We start from the raw sequence: 22,352 nt of genomic DNA on the forward strand, positions 1-22,352 counted from the left end.
GGTTTTTTTCTCACCTGAGTAGCCTTGTTTCACTGCCAAAAATAATATTAAACCATCTAGTGTTCAGCGAAATAACAGGTAGCCTAGTCAAATAATTAACATCCAAACACATTAACCGTTACTCTCTCATGGGAATTCCACTAAGGGTCCGTATGTAGACAAAAGTATCTGCTGCTCATGTTGGTATCTGTACTGATGGCTCAAAAGTCATGACAGGGAGACATAGTGGAGTGGTAACCCGCATGCAAGCAGTTGCTCCCGACGCCACTTGGGTACACTGCAGCATCCACCGGAGAGACTCTTGCTGCCAAGGGAATGCCTGACAGCTTGAAAGACGTTTTGGACACTCCAGTGAAAATTGTTAACTTTGTTAAATCAAGGCCCCTGAACTCTTGTGTATTTTCTGCACTATGCAATGATATGGGCAGCGACCATGTAACGCTTTTACAACATACAGAAGTGCTCTGGTTATCAAGGGGCAAAGTATTGACAAGTTTTTCTTAATTGAGAGACGAGCTTAAAGTTTTCTTTACTGACCATAAGTTTTCACTTGTCATCATGCAAGCGGTCAGACGAGTTTCTCACACGACTGGCCAATCTGGGTGATGTTTTTTCTCACCTGAATGATCTGAATCTAGGATTACAGGGGCTCTCCGCATCTATATTCAATGTGCGGGACAAAATTGAGGCTATGATTAAGCAGTTGGAGCTCTTCTCTGTCTGCATTAACAAGGACAACACACAGGTCTTTCCATCGTTGTATGATTTTTGTGTGTGCAAATTAACTCAATTTACGGACAATGTCAGATGTGATATAGTGAAGCATCTGAGTGAGTTGTGTGCGCAATTACGCAGTTACTTTCCCAAAACAGATGACACAAACTGTATTTGTTATCCCTTTCATGTCCTGCCTCCAGTCCACCTACCGATATCTGAACAAGAGATCCTCATCGGAATTGCAACAAGCGGTTCTGTGAAAATTGAATTTAATCAGAAGCCACTGCCAGATTTCTGGATTGAGCTGCGCTCAGAGTATCCTGCCTTGGCAGAACGCGCTGTGAAGACACTGATGCCCTTTGCAACCATGTACCTATGTGAGAGTGGCTTCTCGGCCTTCACTAGCATGAAAAATAAATACAGGCACAGACTGTGTGTGGAAATTGATTTAAGACCGATTCTCTCCAATACAATCCAACATGGCAGAGTTATGTGTATCCTTTCAAGCACACCCTTCTCATTAACCTGTGGTGAGTTATTCACAATTGATGATGAACAAATAAGGTTTTATATGTAAGATGGTTAAATAAAGAGCAAAATGACTGATTATTATAATATTATTATTTGTGGCCTGGTCCTATAAGAGCTCTTTGTCACCTCCCACGAGCAGGGCTGTGACAAAAACTCACACTCATTCTTATGTTTAATAAATGTATCCTATAGTGTGTGTGGCTGACCCTGGTGCTAGAGGGGGTACGCAGCTGGAGGTTGAATGTTTGAAGGAGTCCGGGACTATAAAACGTTTGGGAACCTCTGGTCTAAATGAACGACAGCCTGAATAAAATAATTTTTTTATCTGATAATTCAGTTAATTATCTTAAACAAATACCTACTTGCACTTTTGCAGGCTGTGTATCCATCTACTGGGTGGTTGTCCTCCCTGTCCACAATGACTACAAAATCCTTCCAACCCGGGGATTTCACTTCCGCAGCACCTGTTTCCACGATGGTGTATTTCACCATCTTTCTTTCCAATTCTCCTGTTAGCCATTTTCGTGTGAGCTAGGAGTCAGGGAAAATAAACTTTGCAACATATTGTTGCGTGGCAGAAGGGAACATAAGCACTGCACGTGGACAAATTAGGCATGTTTCAGCACCACACATAATGGACAGTTCCCTGCTCCACTCTCACTGCATGGCTGGCAGCCTAAGCCTAGGCTATGTCTGCCTCACCACTCACGTAAAGGAATTTGCAACACAATTCAACACAACAAGCTCCTGGCTTTTTATCTTAATTTGAAACGTTTTCGAACCACAATATAATTGTTCTGAACTGCGAGCCTCCCAGAGGGTAGGAAGAATGTTTTCATTTCACCCGCCTGCTGATTCAATTTTTTGTTGCGGGTCAACCGCGGGGAACCGGACTCTACTGTATTGTTGTTGGAGACGAGGAAAAATAAAGGATGTTCTATTTTATTCTATTCTAGTTGGGATGGAGCCTCCACAGCTGTCTGTGTCTGAGGAGAGACACTTGGCTATCCTGACTGAGCTGCCCTTCGTCGTGCCCTTTGAGGAGCGAGTCAAGGTGCTCCACATCTCAGCCCTGCATGTACTTGTTATAAAACCCAAACCCCTGAGGAATAGTCTGTACAACTGACTTAATTTTCACCTCATTTATCAATGTGTCACTATATTAGTTATTCTAGAATTCGCAGACATTACCTCTCAGAAACCAATTGAAGAGAAAACAAGCACATAGCATTTGTTTACATTGTTTTATCGTCTTTATTTACTACCTCCATTAGAAATAGTCCATGTAGTCAGTATAGATGTCCTATAAAACCTGGCTTGGCTGTAGGTAGTCATTTAAACCTGCTTGTCCCTGGTGAAGATCTTCCAGAGACTGATATACGCGGACAAGCGGGACGTCCAGGGAGACGGGCCGTTTCTGGACGGGATCAACGTCACCATCAGACGGAACTACATCTACGAGGACGCCTACGACAAGCTCTCCCCAGAAAACGGTACATGGTTAGGCTGAGGAGGGATACAGCTTGGTTAGAATGGTAATGTCTCGGGCTGCGTCCCAATAGTCTCTCCTTTCTCCCAAAGTGTGCACTTGTTCACTTCCGTTTGGATGGAAATTACTGGTATAATAAAGTAGTGAACGAGTGCACATTTTGGGACGCAGCCTCACTCTAATATTCGTGGTCCATAAAATCCAGATTTTGTCGTCGAGGTTACAGATCCCGTTAGAAATGAAGGCTAGCTTTCGCATCAGTCTCGGAACTGTGGGATTTCATGAAAGCATAATTGTGATCGTGATTATTCGGACGGATCGCATAAAGCGTGAAATCAGTTATTTTAAGTCCCCTCTTTTGTGTTTGAATTTAAAAGAGCACTCGTTTGGCCATATGATTAAAGCGAGTAGTAGGAGACCTTGCCCTGAAAACGATATCATTTATGTGACTTTCTATGTTATAGCTGCTCTGATTTACCACCGCATATTAATTATGCTGAAACGTGACCTCTTTTGATACGCTTTGATTTGAATATTCCTCAGGTCAGAGAAATCATGCCTCGATGTGGAAATGGGAGAAATAAAAACGCTAAAATCGATATTTTCCGTTTTATCCCTACATATACACTAGATTTCTAGATTGTAAGTGTTCATAACATGCATGCATGTATATTTCCATGTAGACTGTGCTTCTACTTTGAGTAGAATACTCTGATCTTTCAAAAGAGGTGTCAGAATAAGGGAATTGAATCTAACTTTTTTTATAATTTTTGTCATTTCTGGAAGTAAAATATAACAGGCCTTTTCTATATATTATATTTCTATATTTTCTGTATTAACTTCATTTCCTCCCGTGTCCCCTGTATCCAGAGGCGGACCTGAAGAAACGTATCCGGGTGCACCTGCTCAACGCCCACGGCCTGGACGAGGCGGGCATCGATGGAGGGGGCATCTTCCGTGAATTCCTCAACGAGCTGCTCAAGTCGGGCTTCAACCCCAACCAGGGGTTCTTCAAGACCACCAACGAGGGCCTTCTCTACCCCAGCCCCACCGCCCAGATGCTGGTGGGAGACTCCTTCGCCAGACACTACTACTTCCTGGGACGGATACTGGGGAAGGTAACGTTATCAATATAAACATTTTTATGTGTTTTATTGGATCGAGGAGAGACAGTGGAAAGATAGTGTTTCACAAAGGCAGTGGGCCGGATTCGAACCCATGCCGACGCTTGGCAAACGTGTGCTGTTGGGGGGCTAGACCACCCAGGCTGCACTGGGAAAGGTAAAGCTGTCTATTTCCAGGTCTCTGTAAAAGTCAGTGTTCTTGTGTAGTCAATACAGTGTAAAGTGGAGCCTCTAGCTAGGTTCCATTAACTTGTCCAGTGATCTCTTTGATGATATCTAGAACGTTTGAAAAGAAGGTAGATTGCCTGCCATTGGTGTGTTTCCATTGAGCTGTCTTATCTAAAAACAGCAGGACATAATGACGTTTCATCTGAAGAAAAAAATTCCCCATTATCCATTTAAGCAAATTGCCGTTCTGCCCTTGAGCAAGGCAGTTAACCCCCAACAACAACTGCTCCCCGGGCGCCGATGACGTGGACGTCGATTAAGGCAGCCCCCCCCCCCCCCCCCCCCCCCACACCTCTCCAATTCAGAGGGGTTGGGTTAAATGCGGAAGACACATTTCAGTTGAATGTATTCAGCTGTGAAACTTACTTTCCCTTTCCCATAAACTGGCGATGGCCTGTATACCCGGCCCACCTATTGGTTTCATAAAAAAAAATATATATATGTTTTTTATTTAACTAGGGAAGTCAGTTAAGAACACATTTTTATTTACAATGACGGCCTAGGAACAGTGGGTTAACTGCCTTGTTCAGGGGCAGAACGACATTTTTACCTTGTCAGCTCAGGGATTCGATCTAGCAACTTTTCGTGTACTGGCCCAACGCTCTGACCACTAGGCTACCTGCAGCCCCATGTCTCAGGTAGCCTGCAAAAGCCAGCATGGATAGTAGTAGGGCTAACCCCATTTAGTCGACTGGTCCATTGTTTGGTCAATATGCTGTTGGTCGACCAAGATATTTTTTAGTCGAGCAGTAGCAAATATATAGAAAGAAATGATGGCACACGAGAGACCTGTCTGATTCACGCCTGTGACTGGACTAATCCATTGCGGAGGCCTCGGAGATGGCACCCCAGTATCACCAGTAGTACATTTACCGTTAATTCCCATCCTTTCTACGTTTGTTGGTGCATTCAGTATATTATTGTTACAGTCTTACTGTTGTAATTGTAGGAGTGAACACGTTGTTTGCAGAGCGTACAACCTTAATTCCATTTAGGAGCTGTCAATTTATTCATTCTTTTGTTTGAAGCGCTCCTGTCAATCTTGAGTAAGGACACGCTCTTGATTATGCAAAGAAGTAGGCCTAGGCTACCTGGCCAGCGCACAAATGTAGGCCTAGAAATGTACCCATTTGGGGATCTGATACTATTTCTGATTGTTTTAACTCACCATGACTGTGGAGCTTCTCAAATAAATGTTTTATTCATCTTAAACAGTAATTTAACAAAGTCTGTTTTTACATTAATTGAGAATGACAATATTTCCTCAACTTAGCCTATTGGAAAAATCTTTCCGGCACTCTCCCTTTCGATAACCACTCAGCATGGGGGGGGTGTCATGCTCTGGTCAGGTGGAAACGTCATAAAATTGGCCTACCTGATTACTTCTTATCCCTTGCGCAAATAGCCTACAGCTATGTGTGTCCGGAGCACACTGGGGCAGGAAACTCTTGAGGGCCCAAAATACTTCATACAATGTTGCAAGTTTGCTAGCACAAGCTTCAGGCTGACCAACTTAATAGTTGATACAATGTCTCAAGTTCCTTGAAGATGTGATTTATGGGATATTTATTTTTATAAGGATATTTTCTACCTGCAGACTGCAATGTTTTTATTTGTTGGCTTTATGTAGTATATTTTTACGTATTGGCAACGGCAATAGAAGTTACGTTTTAGATTTGTATCATTTTCATTTAGATCGAGTTTTGATTAACCACATGACATTGATTTTGAGATATGAAGACCTTGTTGAAATGAAATTAAACTGGCACGCAGATCAGTAGAAACGGTACGATAACGTGGAACTCCAAAGGAAAGGGCTGCCGACCGCTGGTGTAGCCTATTACCAGCAACTTCAGGAGCTTAAAGGCAGAATCTGCGAAGGCCAACAGCACTGGGCAGCGGAGGGTCGGGAATAGTTATTTTTCTTCTTCTGGTTAGGCTATATCGTTTTATTTTTAATCGCAATGCTTAAAGCATTAGACAAGTTCAGTAGCCTAAATATAGTTGATTCTATTCAAACATAGGGTGTGTCTATTATATATGGAAAAATGAACTTTTTAATAGAACACAACAGTCGACTTTTCGACCAATATTTTTTGGGGTCAGGGACAAAAAATATTTTCCATTTAGGCCATTCTAATAAATGTGTGTGCCGACTTATCGCCACGGTCTGTGACATGGTGCAACTTGCACTCGTAGGCCTGGAGTTCTGAACCAATTTGATGGTGAAACTTCAAATTGCAATGTGAAGCAATTCAGTCATTCTTGAAAGTCAAGGCGATCCTTGTCTTGCAAAAGCATTTTTTTATTATTATTATTATTTTTAAATAAATGGATATTGCAAGCAGTGTGCATTTAGAATTATATGTTGAGTGGCGCTTATAGTTATGTGATAACATCACGTGCCTCGCGTACATTCAACATTTTTCTGCAATAATAATCTGTTTGAAAAACACAATTTCCATCATTTGTCGCAATAAAGTTGAACAAAAGAAAAATCCACTCCGGCGAACGGATAAACATTTATTTGATCTTTGGAAAATTTCTCCTGCATCTGCCGTTTCCATTACAAATGTTTGCGACATTGCATTTGTGGAATAAACCTGAGTCAATGGGAACCTGCCTAATGTCACAGACAATGGAAGAATGAGATGCTAAAGTACTTGCAGCGGGAACTCACCAATTTAGAAATGAGGGAAGACTCACCCAAGGGTGTAGTTATTATCACCAGGTATCTTCAAGCATTAACGGAAACAACAAGCACCTCTAATGTTGTAATTAGATGGTAAACCAACCAATGTGTGTAAGTAGATGGTAGGTAGGTAAACCGACCAACGTTTGGTTTAATCAGAGTCTAATCAGTTAATGAGATGTGAAATGTAGTCGGCAACACCGCGCTCCAGTACCTCAGGGAGGGGGTTCTGGCCTGCCCTCTTGTGGTCCTTCTCTGAGGGTCACACTGTGCCCCAGACACCAGCAGATCATCTGGGTTTGATCAGAGATCACTACCAATGAGGCTGCCCTAACATTGAATAACAGAGGTACAGTACAGGGACAAGGCTGATTCATTATAACATGTTATGGTTGTTAGTATTTCAACTTGACTTCATATCTAACAAAGGTGTTTGGTGTCCTTGATAATTATTATTTTATGTCCAAGAATGTGACCAGTTTGAATGGAATAAACTATAGAGCTTGAACCCGAGTTTGGTTTATTTACCCATCTGTTGATGGCTTTGTTTTCCTTTCCCCTTTTCCCCTCCCTGATGGCACAATTTATTAGAGCCTAATGTTTTTAAATGTTCTTTAATGCATGTGCTGGCTGATTGTTTATCGAGAGAGTGTGTGTGTGTGAGTCGGAAGAGGGGTCATCTCATTCTCAACGGGAGAAGAATGACCTCATGACAACCGGACCCCTCTCAATATGGCCTTCAATTAGCCGGTGATTCTTTCCTCATTGTTTGTGGAGCGATTGCATTTGGCCGGGCGCTAAATCAGCGCCAGCCCCCCGCCGTCAGGGACATAAATAAGCGGTCAAAGCATGTGGTAATAGCATTTTGATCTGAAAGTCCTCTCTCTCTCTCTCGCTCTCTCCAAGATGGTCCCGTCCACTCGTCAGAGCACCATAACTCCTCCTGGGCTTTGGCCCTAAATAGCACCCTATTCCCTTTTTATAGTGCACTACTTTTGCCCAGTCATATGGGCCCTTGTCAAAGTAGTGCACTACATAGGGCTTTAGGGGGCCATTTGGGACTAGGCCTGGTCTCTCTGTATTCGTCCCACTCTGAAATGGCCAGTCAGCTGCTAGCAGCATGCTCTGCTCCCCCCTCCCCTCTCACTACAGCTAATGGCTCAGGCAATAAAGGTGGGGGAAATTATTTAGAATTTGGCTTTCAATTAACCCTACCTAAAGTTCTCTCTTTCTCCATAAATATGGGCTTGTGAGTGCTCGTTTGAGTGGTATATTGATATTTGTTTAGTGCTGTTATTGGCGATGAACCGGGAGGAAAGATGGAACTGTTATAGATTAGGATTGCATCACTGCTGCGCTGAGATGCGTGGTACACACGCCAGGGCCTATGGGACACAGGAGATTAATATAGTTAATGAATGGCCTCCCGGCCTGCCATTGTTGTGGAGGTAATGTATTGTCGTCAGGAGTGGGCCTGTTTGGGGTACTCACTGAAATGGGATTGGACATCACAATATGGGCTATCGCTCTTCCTAACTTGTCCTCCCAACTGACATGTATAAAGGTTGACTCCACAAACAGAAACCACATAACATTACAGACCACATGAGTATATAATGAGAATGAAAGCATATTGAATTCGCATAGCCTTCAGTATTGTATCTCTCTAGCATCTGGATTCTAAGGCAAGGTTGCTGGTCTCTCACTGTTCTCTCTGGCATCTAAAAGCAACCGTGCAATGTCCACTAAAAAAGGGCAAATCACCTCAAGTTAACGTCAAACCAAATTATTGAGTTGATTTGGTCATGAAAAAAAATATATTCATGTTGCTAAAGTTTGACTGTGTTTGCTTTACAGTTCCTCATGGCCCATAGACTGATTTCAGAGTGAGGAACCATCCAAGTTGTAAAATACTGAACTCTTTAAGATGCTGTGCCGCCTGGTTGCTGTTTTCCGAGCCCTTCTTCTTCCAGACTCTTTTGTTGGGCTATTAAAGAGAGAGGTCTCCTGTTGCCAGTCTCACAGCTCCACATCACTGTCCAGCCAGGCTCCCAGTAACCTTCAGTAGGACGTGTGGATCAGACTGCCCCCCTCCTCTCAAATCAAATTTTCACATACACATGGTTAGCAGATGTTAATGCGAGTGTAGTGAAATGCTTGTGCTTCTAGTTCCGACAATGCAGTAATAACCAACGAGTAATCTAACCTAACAATTCCACAACTACTACCTTATACACACAAGTGTAAAGGGATAAAGAATATGTACATACAGATGTATGAATGAGTGATGGTACAGAACGCCATAGGCAAGATGCAGTAGATGGTATCGAGTACAGTATATACATATGAAAGAGTAATTTAGGGTATGTAAACATTATATTAAGTGGCATTGTTTAAAGTGGCTAGTGATAAATTTTTTACATCAATTTCCATTATTAAAGTGAGCTGGAGTTGAGTCAGTATGTTGGCAGCAGCTACTCAATGTTAGTGGTGGCTGTTTAACAGTCTGATGGCCTTGAGATAGAAACTGTTTTTCAGTCTCTCGGTCCCTGCTTTGATGCACCTGTACTGACCTCGCCTTCTGGATGATAGCAGGGTGAACAGGCAGTGGCTCGGGTGGTTGTTGTCCTTGATGATCTTTATGGCCTTCCTGTGACATCGGGTGTTGTAGGTGTCCTGGAGGGCAGGTAGTTTGCCCCCGGTGATGCGTTGTGCAGACCTCACTACCCTCTGGAGAGCCTTACGGTTATGGGCGGAGCAGTTGCCATACCAGGCGGTGATACAGCCCGACAGGATGCTCTCAATTGTGCATCTGTAGAAGTTTGAGTGCTTTTGGTGACAAGCCAAATTTCTTCAGCCTCCTAAGGTTGAAGAGGCACTGCTGCGCCTCCTTCACAACGCTGTCTGTGTGGGTGGACCAATTCAGTTTGTCCGTGATGTGTACGCCGAGGAACTTAAAACTTACTACCCTCTCCACTACTGTCCCGTCGATGTGGATAGGGGGGTGCTCCCTCTGCTGTTTCCTGAAGTCCACAATCATCTCCTTTTGTTTTGTTGACGTTGAGTGTGAGGTTATTTTCCGGACACCACACTCCGAGGGCCCTCACCTCCTCCCTGTAGACCGTCTCGTCGTTGTTGGTAATCAAGCCTACCACTGTAGTGTTGTCCGCAAACTTGATGATTGAGTTGGAGGCGTGCATGGCCACGCAGTCATGGGTGAACAGGGAGTAGAGGAGAGGGCTCAGAACGCACCCTTGTGGGGCCCCAGTGTTGAGGATCAGCGGGGTGGAGATGTTGTTACCTACCCTCACCACCTGGGGGAGGCCGTCAGGAAGTCCAGTACCCAGTTGCACAGGGCAGGGTCGAGACCCAGGGCCTCGAGCTTGATGACGAGTTTGGAGGGTACTATGGTGTTAAATGCTGAGCTGTAGTCGATGAACAGCATTCTCACATAGGTATTCCTCTTGTCCAGATGGGTTAGGGCAGTGTGGTTGAGATTGCGTCGTCTGTGGACCTATTGGGGCGGTAAGCAAATTGGATGTCTAGGGTGTCAGGTAGTGTGGAGGTGATATGGTCCTTGACTAGTCTCTCAAAGCACTTCATGATGATGGAAGTGAGTGCTACGGGGTGGTAGTCGTTTAGCTCAGTTACCTTCGCTTTCTTGGGAACAGGAACAATGGTGGCCCTCTTGAAGCATGTGGGAACAGCAGACTGGGATAAGGATTGATTGAATATGTCCGTAAACACACCAGCCAGCTGGTCTGCGCATGCTCTGAGGACGTGGCTGGGGATGCCGTCTGGGCCTGCAGCCTTGCGAGGGTTAACACATTTAAATGTTTTACTCACGTCGGCTGCAGTGAAGGAGAGTCCGCAGGTTTTGGTAGCGGGCCGTGTCAGTGGCACTGTATTGTCCCCAAAGCGAGCAAAGAATTTATTTAGTCTGTCTGGGAGCAAGACATCCTGGTCCGCGACGGGGCTGGTTTTCTTTTTGTAATCTGTGATTGACTGTAGACCCTGCCACATACCTCTCTTGTGTCTCCACGCCTCACCCATTACTCACCCCATCCATCCACCTGGAACACCCACCCTGCCCTCTCATGATAGTGCACCGCACCCAAAAGCCCTGTATTGTTAGCCCTGACCTGCCCTCCAAACTCTCTCAGGGTGGCTGAAGTTTTGTGTGTTTGTTTGCACCGCTCACCCTCCTCTGTCCTCCCTAGTGCCTTTCCTCATTGATCTACCCGGTCGGACTAAAAGTTCCCCTTCAGAGGTGTCCAGGTTGCACCCCTGATTGATAGTGATGCGTTTGAAAGGCATTATATTTTGATTGATTCTTAATGTTGTAAATTAAGGGATTTATTTGGCAGCTAACAGAAGGCAACCTGCAATGTTGTCGGGCGTTTATTCTCCCTGATGGCGCCGCGATCTGTTTTAATTGCGTTGCCACTGCACTCACTTATATTAAAAGGGGACGACGGTCCATAATTAATCAGTTTTATCCCGAGTCATTTTGGCACAATTTCTGGCAATAAACACCCATAAATAAAGCGACCGAAAAAATAAAATATATACCACAGATTTTTACTCTTCCCCCATACAGGTCTACTTATTGCCACCTCTTCCCGGCACTGTGTTGTTATTGATAGGTTTCAAGGGAGCACGCGGCGCATATGGTCAGGGAATTCGTAGAGGCTCCCCGAGAAATGCTGAGTGGATTCATTTGCATAAAAAATAGACTGTGTTTGAAGTTGCCCAATTAACCTGTGTTTAGAAAATAGCCAGGGATTTATGCCTGCCTATGTGTTTTAAGATGCATGCATTATGGAAATGGTGTAGATTTATAATCCATTTAGCTGATGTGGTCAGGATTTTCTTTTTAGTGCAATCATTTATAAGGACCTGTATATTTAATGCTTGGAACGGGCTCTTTCTTTAGGACAATTCCAGTACATTAGCTCCCCGTTTTATGAGCCACCTGCTTGGCCATGGTTCTTAATGGCAGCCCAGGTCAAGGATAGAATTGACATTTATAAAGTTTGAGTCGGGCAGATTTGAAAGCCCGTATGTTTTTATACAGATTATGTTCTTGTGTTGCGCTCTTGCGCCGATGCGAACTGATTTACTACGTTAAACGCTGTCACATCCGGTGTTCCCGTCACTCTTTTAACAATGCGTTGCGTAATGGTTTTTAATTGAAAACTGAAAAGATGGCTCATCTTTATCCATTGTTGTTATTGATTCTTCTCTTCACTGTTCTGCCACTGGTTATGTTAGTCTGATTTGTATGACTTTATCATGGCCTTATTTTTATCATAAGAAATAATATATGCCATTTAGCAGACGCTTTTATCCAAAGCGACTTAATACATCTGCACATATATTTTCGTATGGGTGGCCACAGCTGGAATTGAACCCATGATCCTGGTGTTGGAAGCACCATGCTCTACCAACTGAGCCACACAGGATCACATCATGTTATCGTGACCTTTTGACCAGAGTTAATCTATGAACTTGACCTTTGTTTCCTGTCTCCCTATAGGCCCTGTATGAGAACATGCTGGTGGAGCTGCCATTTGCCAGTTTCTTCCTGTCCAAGCTGCTGGGAACCAGTGCAGACGTGGACATCCACCACCTGGCCTCGCTGGACCCCGAGATGTACCGCAACCTGCTCTTCCTCAAGAGCTACGAGGACGACGTGGAGGACCTGGGACTCAACTTCACCATTGTCAACAACGACCTGGGAGAGGCACAGGTGTGTGTGTGTGCGCGGGTGTGTGTTTTGGGTGTGTGGGTATCCGTGTGTGTTTTGTGGGGGGGGTTAAATAATTCACACACTACCACTCTCAGTATTATTCTCTCTATCATCTTTGATTGCCAGTGCCTCTTCCTCATTCGTGCCTGTTTCTGTGGCCTTGTCATTCTGTCCTTCAGTCCCTTTGTCCTGTTCTCTCCTTCTTGTCGGTCTCTAGCTGCCATGCTCCCCACTCCCTCTATACGCTCTCCCTGTGAGGTGTTAATAATTCATTTCCCTCACATTGTCTGTATTTGGCGCTGAGAGAGATAAAGCACGTCGCCCGCTCTCGCCCTGACTGCTGCTGTGCAGCGGGGAATAGAAGGCTCTATGTTGACCGTTCCACCAAACGGGCCTTCGAGCAATTATCTCGGAACACGCCTGAGAGGCGCAACTTTTGCCACTTTAGCACGTCCGAGCCTGGCTGATTTGACAGAGCGGGCCTATTCAGTGCCCTCTGGTCCCCCTCACCAGTCTCCCCGGGCTGGGTTAAGCACTCTACCCACTCCGCCTGTTTGCTCAGGGCCTTAGCTTTTCTTATTAGCTCCTCTTTAAACAGCCTTGAACAGTGTCGTTAGAATGTAGCCCGTGTTTGCAAATAGGGCATAGCAAATACAATACCGAAAACAATTTGCGGGAGATTAGGCACACACTCAGAGGCAGACTGGCCTATACATGCCCTCAGGAGATAGTCAAAGCAAGCAAACAAGATAAAGACAGCCATTCGCATGCAATAAGGTGTGGAGTCAATATGACCTGGAATCGCGTAACGTTACGGATTCAGAATGACCTGTTTGTTGAAAACATTGTAGATTTGATTAGTTTCTGTATTACCTTTTGACTGAAATGTTGTTAAATTAAAGGTAATATATAGAGGTCAATCTATTAACCGGAATGGCCAATTAATTAGGGCCGATTTCAAGTTTTCATAACAATCGGAAATCGGTATTTTTGGACACCGATTTGGCAGATTATTTTTTACATTTATTTTTTACACCTTTATTTAATCTTTATTTAACTAGGCAAGTCAGTTAAGAACACATTCTTATTTTCAATGACGGCCTAGGAACGGTGGGTTAACTGCCTCGTTCAGGGGCAGAACGACAGATGTTCACCTTGTCAGCTCGGGGGATTCAATCTTGCAACCTTACAGTTAACTAGTTAATTTAAACTTATGGATGCCACCCGTTAGATAAAATACGGAGCGGTTCCGTATTTCCCTGAAAGAATAAACGTCTTGTTTTCGAGATGATAGTTTACGGATTCGACTATATTAATAACCAAAGGCTCGTATTTCTGTGTGTTATTATGTTATAACTAAGTCTATGATTTGATAGAGTAGTCTGACTGAGCGGTGGTAGGCAGCAGCAGGCTCGTAAGCATTCATTCAAACAGCACTTTCGTACGTTTTGCCAGCAGCTCTTCGTTGTGTGTCAAGCATTGCGCTGTTTATGACTTCAAGCCTATCAACTCCCAAGATTAAGCTGGTGTAACCGATGTGAAATGGCTAGCTAGTTAGCAGGGTGTGTGCTAATAGCGTTTCAAACGTCACTCGCTCTGAGACTTGAAGTGGTTGTTCCCCTTGCTCTGCATGGGTAACGCTGCTTCGAGGGTGGCTGTTGTCGTTGTGTTTCTGGTTCGAGCCCAGGTAGGAGCGAGGAGAGGGACGGAAGCTATACTCTTACACTGGCAATACTAAAATGCCTATAAGAACATCCAATAGTCAAAGGTTAATGAAATACAAATCGTATAAGGAGAAATAGTCCTATAATTCCTATAATAACTACAACCTAAAACGTCTTACCTGGGCATATTGAAGACTCATGTTAAAAGGAACCACCAGCTTTCATATGTTCTCATGTTCTGAGCAAGGAACTGAAACGTTAGCTTTCTTACATGGCACATATTGCACTTTTACTTTCTTCTCCAACACTTTGTTTTTGCATTATTTAAACCAAATTGAACATGTTTCATTATTTATTTGAGGCTAAATTGATTTTATTGATGTATTATATTAAGTTAAAATAAGTGTTAATTCAGTATTGTTGTAATCGTCATTATAACAAATACAATTTTTTTTAAATCGGCAGATTAATCGGTATCGGCTTTTTTGGGGTTCTGCAATAATCGGTATTTGTATCGCCGTTGAAAAATCATAATCGGTCGACCTCTAGTAATATAGATACTTCCCAGTAATAAACCCCTTCTGTAGAAGGTATCTTACAACGGTGTACAATAAGAGCAAGCTGCCTATAGCTGACTAAGGTACCCTTTTGTGGTACTTAATTTTCTCTTTAACCCACTTTGTAGAGCAAACATTTTGTGGGGGGGACATGCCCCCGCACCCCCTTAGCTGTCAAGTATTCACATTATTGAAAATGGTTATGATTTTTGGGAACACAATGATTTTAAAAGTATCATACGCTCCTAAATGATCTGGATTATTTCACTGATTATTTTGTCCTAACTCCTCCAAAACCATTCAATCGATTTACAAACTACTCCAGGAAGGGGGAGATCAGGATTTGTGACCCAAAAGCTCAACAAACTATAGCTGATGAAACAGGTTGGTGGAAGAATCTTGTGCAAAACTTTTAATGGTCCAGCGGCTGTTCATGGACCATACCAAAACCAGGAACAGATAAATGGTTCTTATCTCTAGCACACTGTCCCATTTTAGGCCTGCGAAACCGAGACCTGGGTCCCTTAGCCTGATCAGCGATTTCTCCCCTTGCTCCACTGGTACCCTCAAACAAGCTGTTTGGGCCTAAACACTCTAAAGTGCTAGTCTTGTGTTCAGCATTCTTGACAGTATGCCTCCATTGACACAATAATATTACATGCTCCACTACCAAATTTCTACTTTGCATTTTGCGTGACACTTGATTGACACTTTACCTGTGAACACACGCCCTGACTCTCTTTTCAAATTGAGAAAGGAATACCCTCAGTAAAATGTGTTTAGGGTGACATGTTACCTCTGTCTTCTGGTTGCTTTCTACGTGGCTGTGTGATAAATGCCTGTATGTCTGACGGGTTCTTTCTTCCAGGTGGTTGAGCTGAAGCCGGGAGGGAAGGACATCCCTGTGTCCACGGCCAACAGGATAGCATACATCCATTTAGTGGCTGATTACCGACTCAACAAACAGATCAGGCCCCACTGCCTGGCCTTCAGACAGGGCCTGGCCAACGTGGTAAACCTGGAGTGGCTGCGCATGTTTGACCAGCAGGAGATCCAGGTAACTTGGATTTTCACTCGGTTGGCAAAATTACCAGGATTACTGGAAATTCTCAGAATTTTGGGAAAATTGCCTGAATTTTGCAACTCTATTCACATTACTTGCACACATAAAGATACATTTCTAATTATTCATCAATCTTTGCTATCCCACTACAGGTTTTGATATCTGGAGCTCATGTGCCCATTTGCCTTGACGACCTGAAGACGTTTACAAACTACTCAGGTATGTTCGCATTATGGATGGTTTATAAAACTTTATTGTAAGAAACCAAACTACTTAGGCTCAGTCATAATGGTGAAAATGATATCGAAGTGATACTCAGTTACTAGTAGTCGGAGTAACTGCTTTTGTCATTTTAACGTGTTGACCACCCCTCATCACTGTCAAACGCTCCCTTAAAAACACTTCAGCGAGCAGGCCTTTCTAATCGACCTGGCCCGGGTATCCCGGAAGGATATTGACCTCTTTCCGTCAGTAGAGGATGCCTGGTTATTCTTTAAAAGTGCTTTCCTCACCATCTTAAATAAGCATGCCCCATTCAAAAAATGTAGAACCAGGAACAGATATAGCCCTTGGTTCACCCCAGACCTGACTGCCCTTGACCAGCACAAAAACATCCTGTGGTGTACTGCATTAGCATCGAAAAGCCCCCGCAATATGCAACTTTTCAGGGAAGTTAGGAACCAAAATACACAGGCAGTTAGGAAAGCCAAGGCTATCTTTTTCAAACAGAAATTTGCATCCTGTAGCACAAACTCTAAAAGGTTTTGGGACACTGAAAAGTCCATGGAGAGTAAGAGCAGGAAACACTGTCACCACCGATAAATCCACGATAATTGAGAATTTCACTAAGCATTTCTCTACGGCTGGCCATGCTTTCCACCTGGCTACCCCTACCCCAGCCAACAGTCTTGCACCCCCCACAGCAACTTGCCCAGCCCTTCCCCATTTCTCATTCACCCAAATCCAAACAGCTTATGTTCTGAAAGAGCGGCAAAATCTGTACCCCCTACAAATCAGCCGGGATAGACAATCTAGACCCTCTCTTTCTAAAATTATCCGCTGAAATTGTTGCAACCCCTATTACTAGCCTGTTCAACCTCTTTCATATCGTTTGAGATCCCCAAAGATTGGAAAGCTGCTGCGGTCATCCCCCTCTTCAAAGGGGGAGACACTCTAGACCCAAACTGCTACAGACCTATATCTATCCTACCCTGCCTTTTTAAGGGCTTTGAAAGCCAACTGAACAAACAGATCACCGACCATTTCGAATCCCACCGTACCTTCTCCGCTATGCAATCTGGTTTCCAAGCTGGTCATGGGTGCACCTCAGCCATGCTCAAGGTACTAAACAATATCATAACCGCCATCGATAAGAGACAATACTGTGCAGCTGTATTACATCGACCTGGCCAAGGCATTCAACTCTGTCAATCTCCACATTCTTATCGGCAGACTCAACAGCCTTGGTTTCTCAAATGACTGCCTCACCTGGTTCACCAACTACATCTCAGATAGAGTTCAGTGTGTCAAGTCGGGGGCCTGTTGCCCGGACCTCTGGCAGTCTCTATGAGGGTGCCACAGGGTTCAATTCTCGGGACGACTCTCTTCTCTGTATACATCAATGATGTCGCTCTTACTGCTGTTGATTCTCTGATCCACCTCTACGCAGACGACACCATTCTGTATACTTCTGGCCCTTCTTTGGACACTGTGTTAACTAACCTCCAGACAAGCTTCAATGCCATACAACTCTCCTTCCGTGGCCTCCAACTGCTCGCCTCCAACTGCTCGCAACAAAGCCTTTCGCAACAAAGCCTCCTTCACTCATGCTGCCAAACATACCCTAGTAAAACTGACTATCCTGCCGATCCTTGACTTTGGCGATGTCATTTACAAAATAGCCTCCAACACTCTACTCAGCAAATTGGATGCAGTCTATCACAGTACCATCCATTTTGTCACCAAAGCCCCATATACTACCCACCACTGGCGACCTGTATGTTCTCGTTGGCTGGCCCTTGCTTCATATTTGTCGTCAAACCCACTGGCTCCAGGTCATCTATAAGTCTTTGCTAGGTAAAGCCCCACCTTATCTCAACTCACTGGTCACCATAGCAGCACCCACCCGTAGCACGCACTCCAGAAGGTATATTTCACTGGTCACCACCAAAGCCAATTCCTCCTTTGGTTGCCTTTCCTTCCAGTTCTTTGCTGCCAATGACGGAACGAACTGCAATAATCACTGAAGCTGGAGACTCATATCTCCCTCACTAACTTTAAGCACCAGCTGTCAGAGCAGCTCACAGATCACTGCACCTGTACATAACCCGTCTGTAAATAGCCTATCCAACTACCTTATCCCCATACTGTTATTTATTTTTCTCCTTTGCACCCCAGTATCTCTACTTGGACATTGATCTTCTGCACATCTATCACTCCAGTATTTTGAATTGCTATATTGTAATTATTTCGCCACTATGGCCTATTTATTGCCTTACCTCCCTTATCCTACCTCATTTGCACACACTGTATATAGACTTTATATTGTATTATTGACTGTGTTTGTTTATTCCATGTGTAACTCTGTGTTGTTGTTTGTGTCACACTGCTTTGCTTTATCTTGGCCAGGTCGCAGTTGTAAATGAGAACTTGTTCTCAACAAGCCTACCTGGTTAAATAAAGGTGAAATTTAAAAAAGGAGGATTTCCATAGAGCTAACTGTCAAGCTTTCCTGTCAAGTTCATGGGCCAGGTGGCCTAGTCGTGGGATACGGTTGCTCTCTAAAGAATGTGTGGTTCAATGGCATGTGTGGTGGTCGAGATGCTATGACTGGCATGACAACTACTTCTGTCTGCCAGTGGATTAATTTACAGGTGTTTTTTTAATATTGTCCTTTCTCTGTCCCTCTTCTCCAGGTGGTTACACTGCCACCCACCCTGTCATTACCATCTTCTGGGAGGTGGTAGAGAGCTTCACCGATGAAGAGAAACGCAAGCTGCTCAAGTTTGTCACCAGTTGCTCGCGGCCTCCTCTCCTGGGCTTCAAGGTGAGGGTTGACCAAAAGTTCACTATGTCAGTTTGTTCCTGCGCCCGTTTTATTTTCTACCCTCCGTCTGGTGTTGTTGATTGTAGCCGGTGCTATCAGGGGTTTAACCAAACACTGAGTACCAAATGGCACCCTATTCCCTATCTAATGCACACATTGATCAAAAGGAGTGCACTATTTAGGGAGCCATTTGGGACGCAACCCCAGAGAAATGCCAGCACTATGGAGTGTTCGCTGTTCTAATGGGCATGTAATGAAAATACCTGTCCTGATGACACCCTCCGATGAACATTTTCAAATTGGGCATAGTGATAAGACTCCTAAGGCTCCCTGGTTCATGCTTATCTTATCCTGCACTGTGGTTTACAGCCCATCTCTGGATTATTAGCACTGTTGGCTCGTGAGTAGTAGTGAAGTTAGTTTCACATTATTAATAATGATTTCCTCTTTCTTTAGTTGGGCACAGGGTATAACCCTAGAATGAATATACTAGTTTTTAATAGCCGACCCCAAAAACTAGCACCAAAACATTGCTGTAACATCATCTAAAACTGTTTGTTTCCAAAATGACTTCAGCCAAGAGCTGAATCCTGTGCTGAAATGGTGGAATTGCTTTTATCGGAATTACCATTATCGTGTCATCAGCTGCTGATTCCTCCAATCGAGAGCCGTTTCACTTTCCTAATGACTTGATTTATAGGGACACTAAAACGGTTGGAAATGGAAAAGAGAGCAATTCTGAAATCCATTAGGACTTTTATATACACACCTTACTTAGGATAACCAGCTGTAATTGTCATATGATTGGTTTTATTACTGTTTGTTGCCGTCTTTAGTTAAGAATACTTAAGTACTCGCACAGTGGGGAGAGAGAAGAGGGTACGGGTGGGAACACTCCTAAAAATCTCCCTTGGTGGCTTAGGAAGGAGAGCTGGAGAGCTCCCCCCTGTTTAATGAATTTGACATTGGGGAGTGTGTGGATAGGATGTCCTTGCCCTTCTCGGTTTCTTCCCCACTCCCGGTCTCCTCCTGATCTCCTCTCTGGGCCCGGAGAGGGGGCGATGATGGTGATTGGTAGGGTGGGGGGCGGGAAGCGGCCCCTGACCCTAACCCTGGGCCCGTGCCAGCCCAGCCTTAATTAGCTGCCGTAAACGTCCCAAAGATTCATTAGTGGAGAAATAGCTCTTTCATGAGAAGCCATTTAAAAAGATGATGGATAGCCTCTTTTTCCAGAATGATCGCTTCCATAATGACACTTTCTCAATAAGCAACGATAGTTTAATACGATAATTGTCCGAAAAATGGCGTCGTTACCGCCGAGCCCCCCAGGAACCATTTAACCAGGCTGGTACAGGCGCTGAACCCCACGCCACGCTCCTAATCTTTAAATAGCTATAGAGCGGCTGGACGTTAGAAACAGAAAGGATGATTCCTGTGGATTCTAATGGAAACCGTCAATTTGTGCGCTCCAAATGGCACCTATTCCCTATATAGTGCACTACTTTTGACCAGGGACCATAGGAAAACCCATAGGGCTCTGGTCAAAAGTAGTGTACTATATAGGGAATAGGGTGCCATTTGGGATGCGGCCAGTGTCTTGGCCTGGATGATGTGAGTGGAGATGGCTTGGCCTCATCACCAGAAAGTGTAATTTTATAAAGAGCCAGACTGAAAACATGAAATTACCATTTGCTACACTTGCTCAGCATCCAAGTGTCACACTCGGTCTCCTTCAAACATAACAGACTATTTTAATTGTATATCCACGCTTTTTTCACGGCTTATCACATATCCTGATGTCGCTTGTAATGAATTATTTTGGCCAGAAAAAAAGCTGTTGTATCACTAGTGTTATGCCAAATGCGTGGTACATCAGTTGTATGAATTTAATGTATACAGGGCCTCCGATGCCCTATGAACCTCTAGTTTGACACAGTTCTCCCTCCCCATCTCACCCATATTTCCAGGAACTGTACCCAGCTTTCTGCATCCATAACGGGGGGAATGACCTAGAGCGCCTGCCCACAGCTTCCACCTGCATGAACCTGCTTAAGCTGCCCGAGTTCTGTGACCAGCACCTGATGAGGAACAAGCTTCTGTACGCCATTGAGTCCTCCGCAGGCTTTGAGCTCAGCTGAGGGGGGGGGGACGTCTGTGTCTTACTCCCTGCAACCACTGATTCAATTGACATGGACTGGCCAGAGAAGACTTCCTGTTGAGAGCGAGAGAACGAACATGATGAACTGATATCTCTCTTTGACTGTGTGTAGAACAGAAACGGGGGTGAAGGGATTGTCACCCAAGAGTGGGACGAGGGAAGAATGGAGGGGGGGGGTGAGCGCAGAATGTTTTGGTTTTAAAGTAACTTACATGTGTATTCAAAATCCCCAAAAGAGCAGCAACAATAGAATCTCAAGGCTGTTTTTTTAAGACTTTGCGCAAAAGAAACAGACAAGATCTACTGTGAGTGTGTCCATGACCCTTCAGCAGAGTGCATTATGAAATAAACGACAATAACAATCGTGTTCACCAAAGATCGAACAGTGCTGTCTGAGGAGGAGAGAGGAACCGGCAATAAGAGGACAGAAATGGGGTGACACACAGGACTGCAGCACTCCTTACACCTCTGTCTCAAGGGCTTTGAGAGGGCCAGCTTGTCTGTTAGGGGCCTGTCCCTAATGGCATCCTATGGCCCTGGCCAAAAGTAGTGAACTATAAAGGGACTTGGGTGCCATTTGGGACACGTTTTCTACTAGAGGTAATATAAACTCACTTAGTTTTGTGATTACTGTAATGATTATTATTAATAGTAATTTCATAACATACAAATGCAAATGCTTTGGGCAGGCTACTGTGTTGTTTTTCAAGGCAAAGAGAAGAGTATTGCTAAGAGAGTGGACTATTGATTATGGAATATTTGTGAATATGTATATGTGTTTACACCACTCTTGTACGATTCCTTTAATCGGTATTTGTACAGGTTGCTTTTCTTGTGTTTTGAATGAAGGCCTCGTGTTCTCACACACATTAAAGTGAACCATCTATTCTACAGTATGTGCCCTGGCTGCAGTGATTATCCACCTATGGCGCAACAGCTGTGGGTGCGTCCCAAATGGCACCCTATTCACTAATTAGTGAATAAGGTGCCATTTGGGTTGGACACTGTCAAGTTGATAAGGCTAGTGAAACCTGACTATACATGTATCACCAGACTGGAAAAATTTGTCTCTGAATATGATTAAATATGTCTTCTTTTTTTTTGCATTGAACTCCATTTTTTGTTGCCAGGTTATTTACAGTGAAGAACCTGGACATAAAACAAGCTGCTTTGTGCGTAATTTACAGTGAAGGACCTGGACATAAAACAAGGTGCTTTGTGGGGAAATCTTGAGCATTTTATTGCCCTCTGACATACAGTATAATGAAATAAACATCCAGTTAAGAAACACAGAGCGGAAACTATTCTAAGATTATGGGCCTTAGTCATAA

The 22,352-nt window shown here is 44.0% G+C and overlaps 1 protein-coding gene across 1 annotated transcript in view; it reads left to right on the forward strand.

Moving 5' to 3' along the window:
• Window positions 1-22,119, forward strand: part of LOC109908761 (ubiquitin-protein ligase E3C) — a 38,670-nt gene extending 16,551 nt beyond the window's left edge. The window contains exons 17-24 of the mRNA XM_020507441.2: window positions 2,205-2,302; window positions 2,609-2,741; window positions 3,608-3,855; window positions 12,321-12,533; window positions 15,623-15,811; window positions 15,970-16,036; window positions 18,733-18,863; window positions 20,831-22,119. Of these exons, the coding sequence (XP_020363030.1) occupies window positions 2,205-2,302; window positions 2,609-2,741; window positions 3,608-3,855; window positions 12,321-12,533; window positions 15,623-15,811; window positions 15,970-16,036; window positions 18,733-18,863; window positions 20,831-21,001 (1,250 nt within the window). The 3' untranslated portion in view covers window positions 21,002-22,119. The remainder of the gene's footprint in view (window positions 1-2,204; window positions 2,303-2,608; window positions 2,742-3,607; window positions 3,856-12,320; window positions 12,534-15,622; window positions 15,812-15,969; window positions 16,037-18,732; window positions 18,864-20,830) is intronic.
• Window positions 22,120-22,352: the final 233 nt, after the last annotated feature.

This window comes from Oncorhynchus kisutch, linkage group LG18, assembly GCF_002021735.2.
Source record: "Oncorhynchus kisutch isolate 150728-3 linkage group LG18, Okis_V2, whole genome shotgun sequence".
In the NCBI taxonomy this organism is placed as follows: Eukaryota; Metazoa; Chordata; class Actinopteri; order Salmoniformes; family Salmonidae; genus Oncorhynchus; species Oncorhynchus kisutch.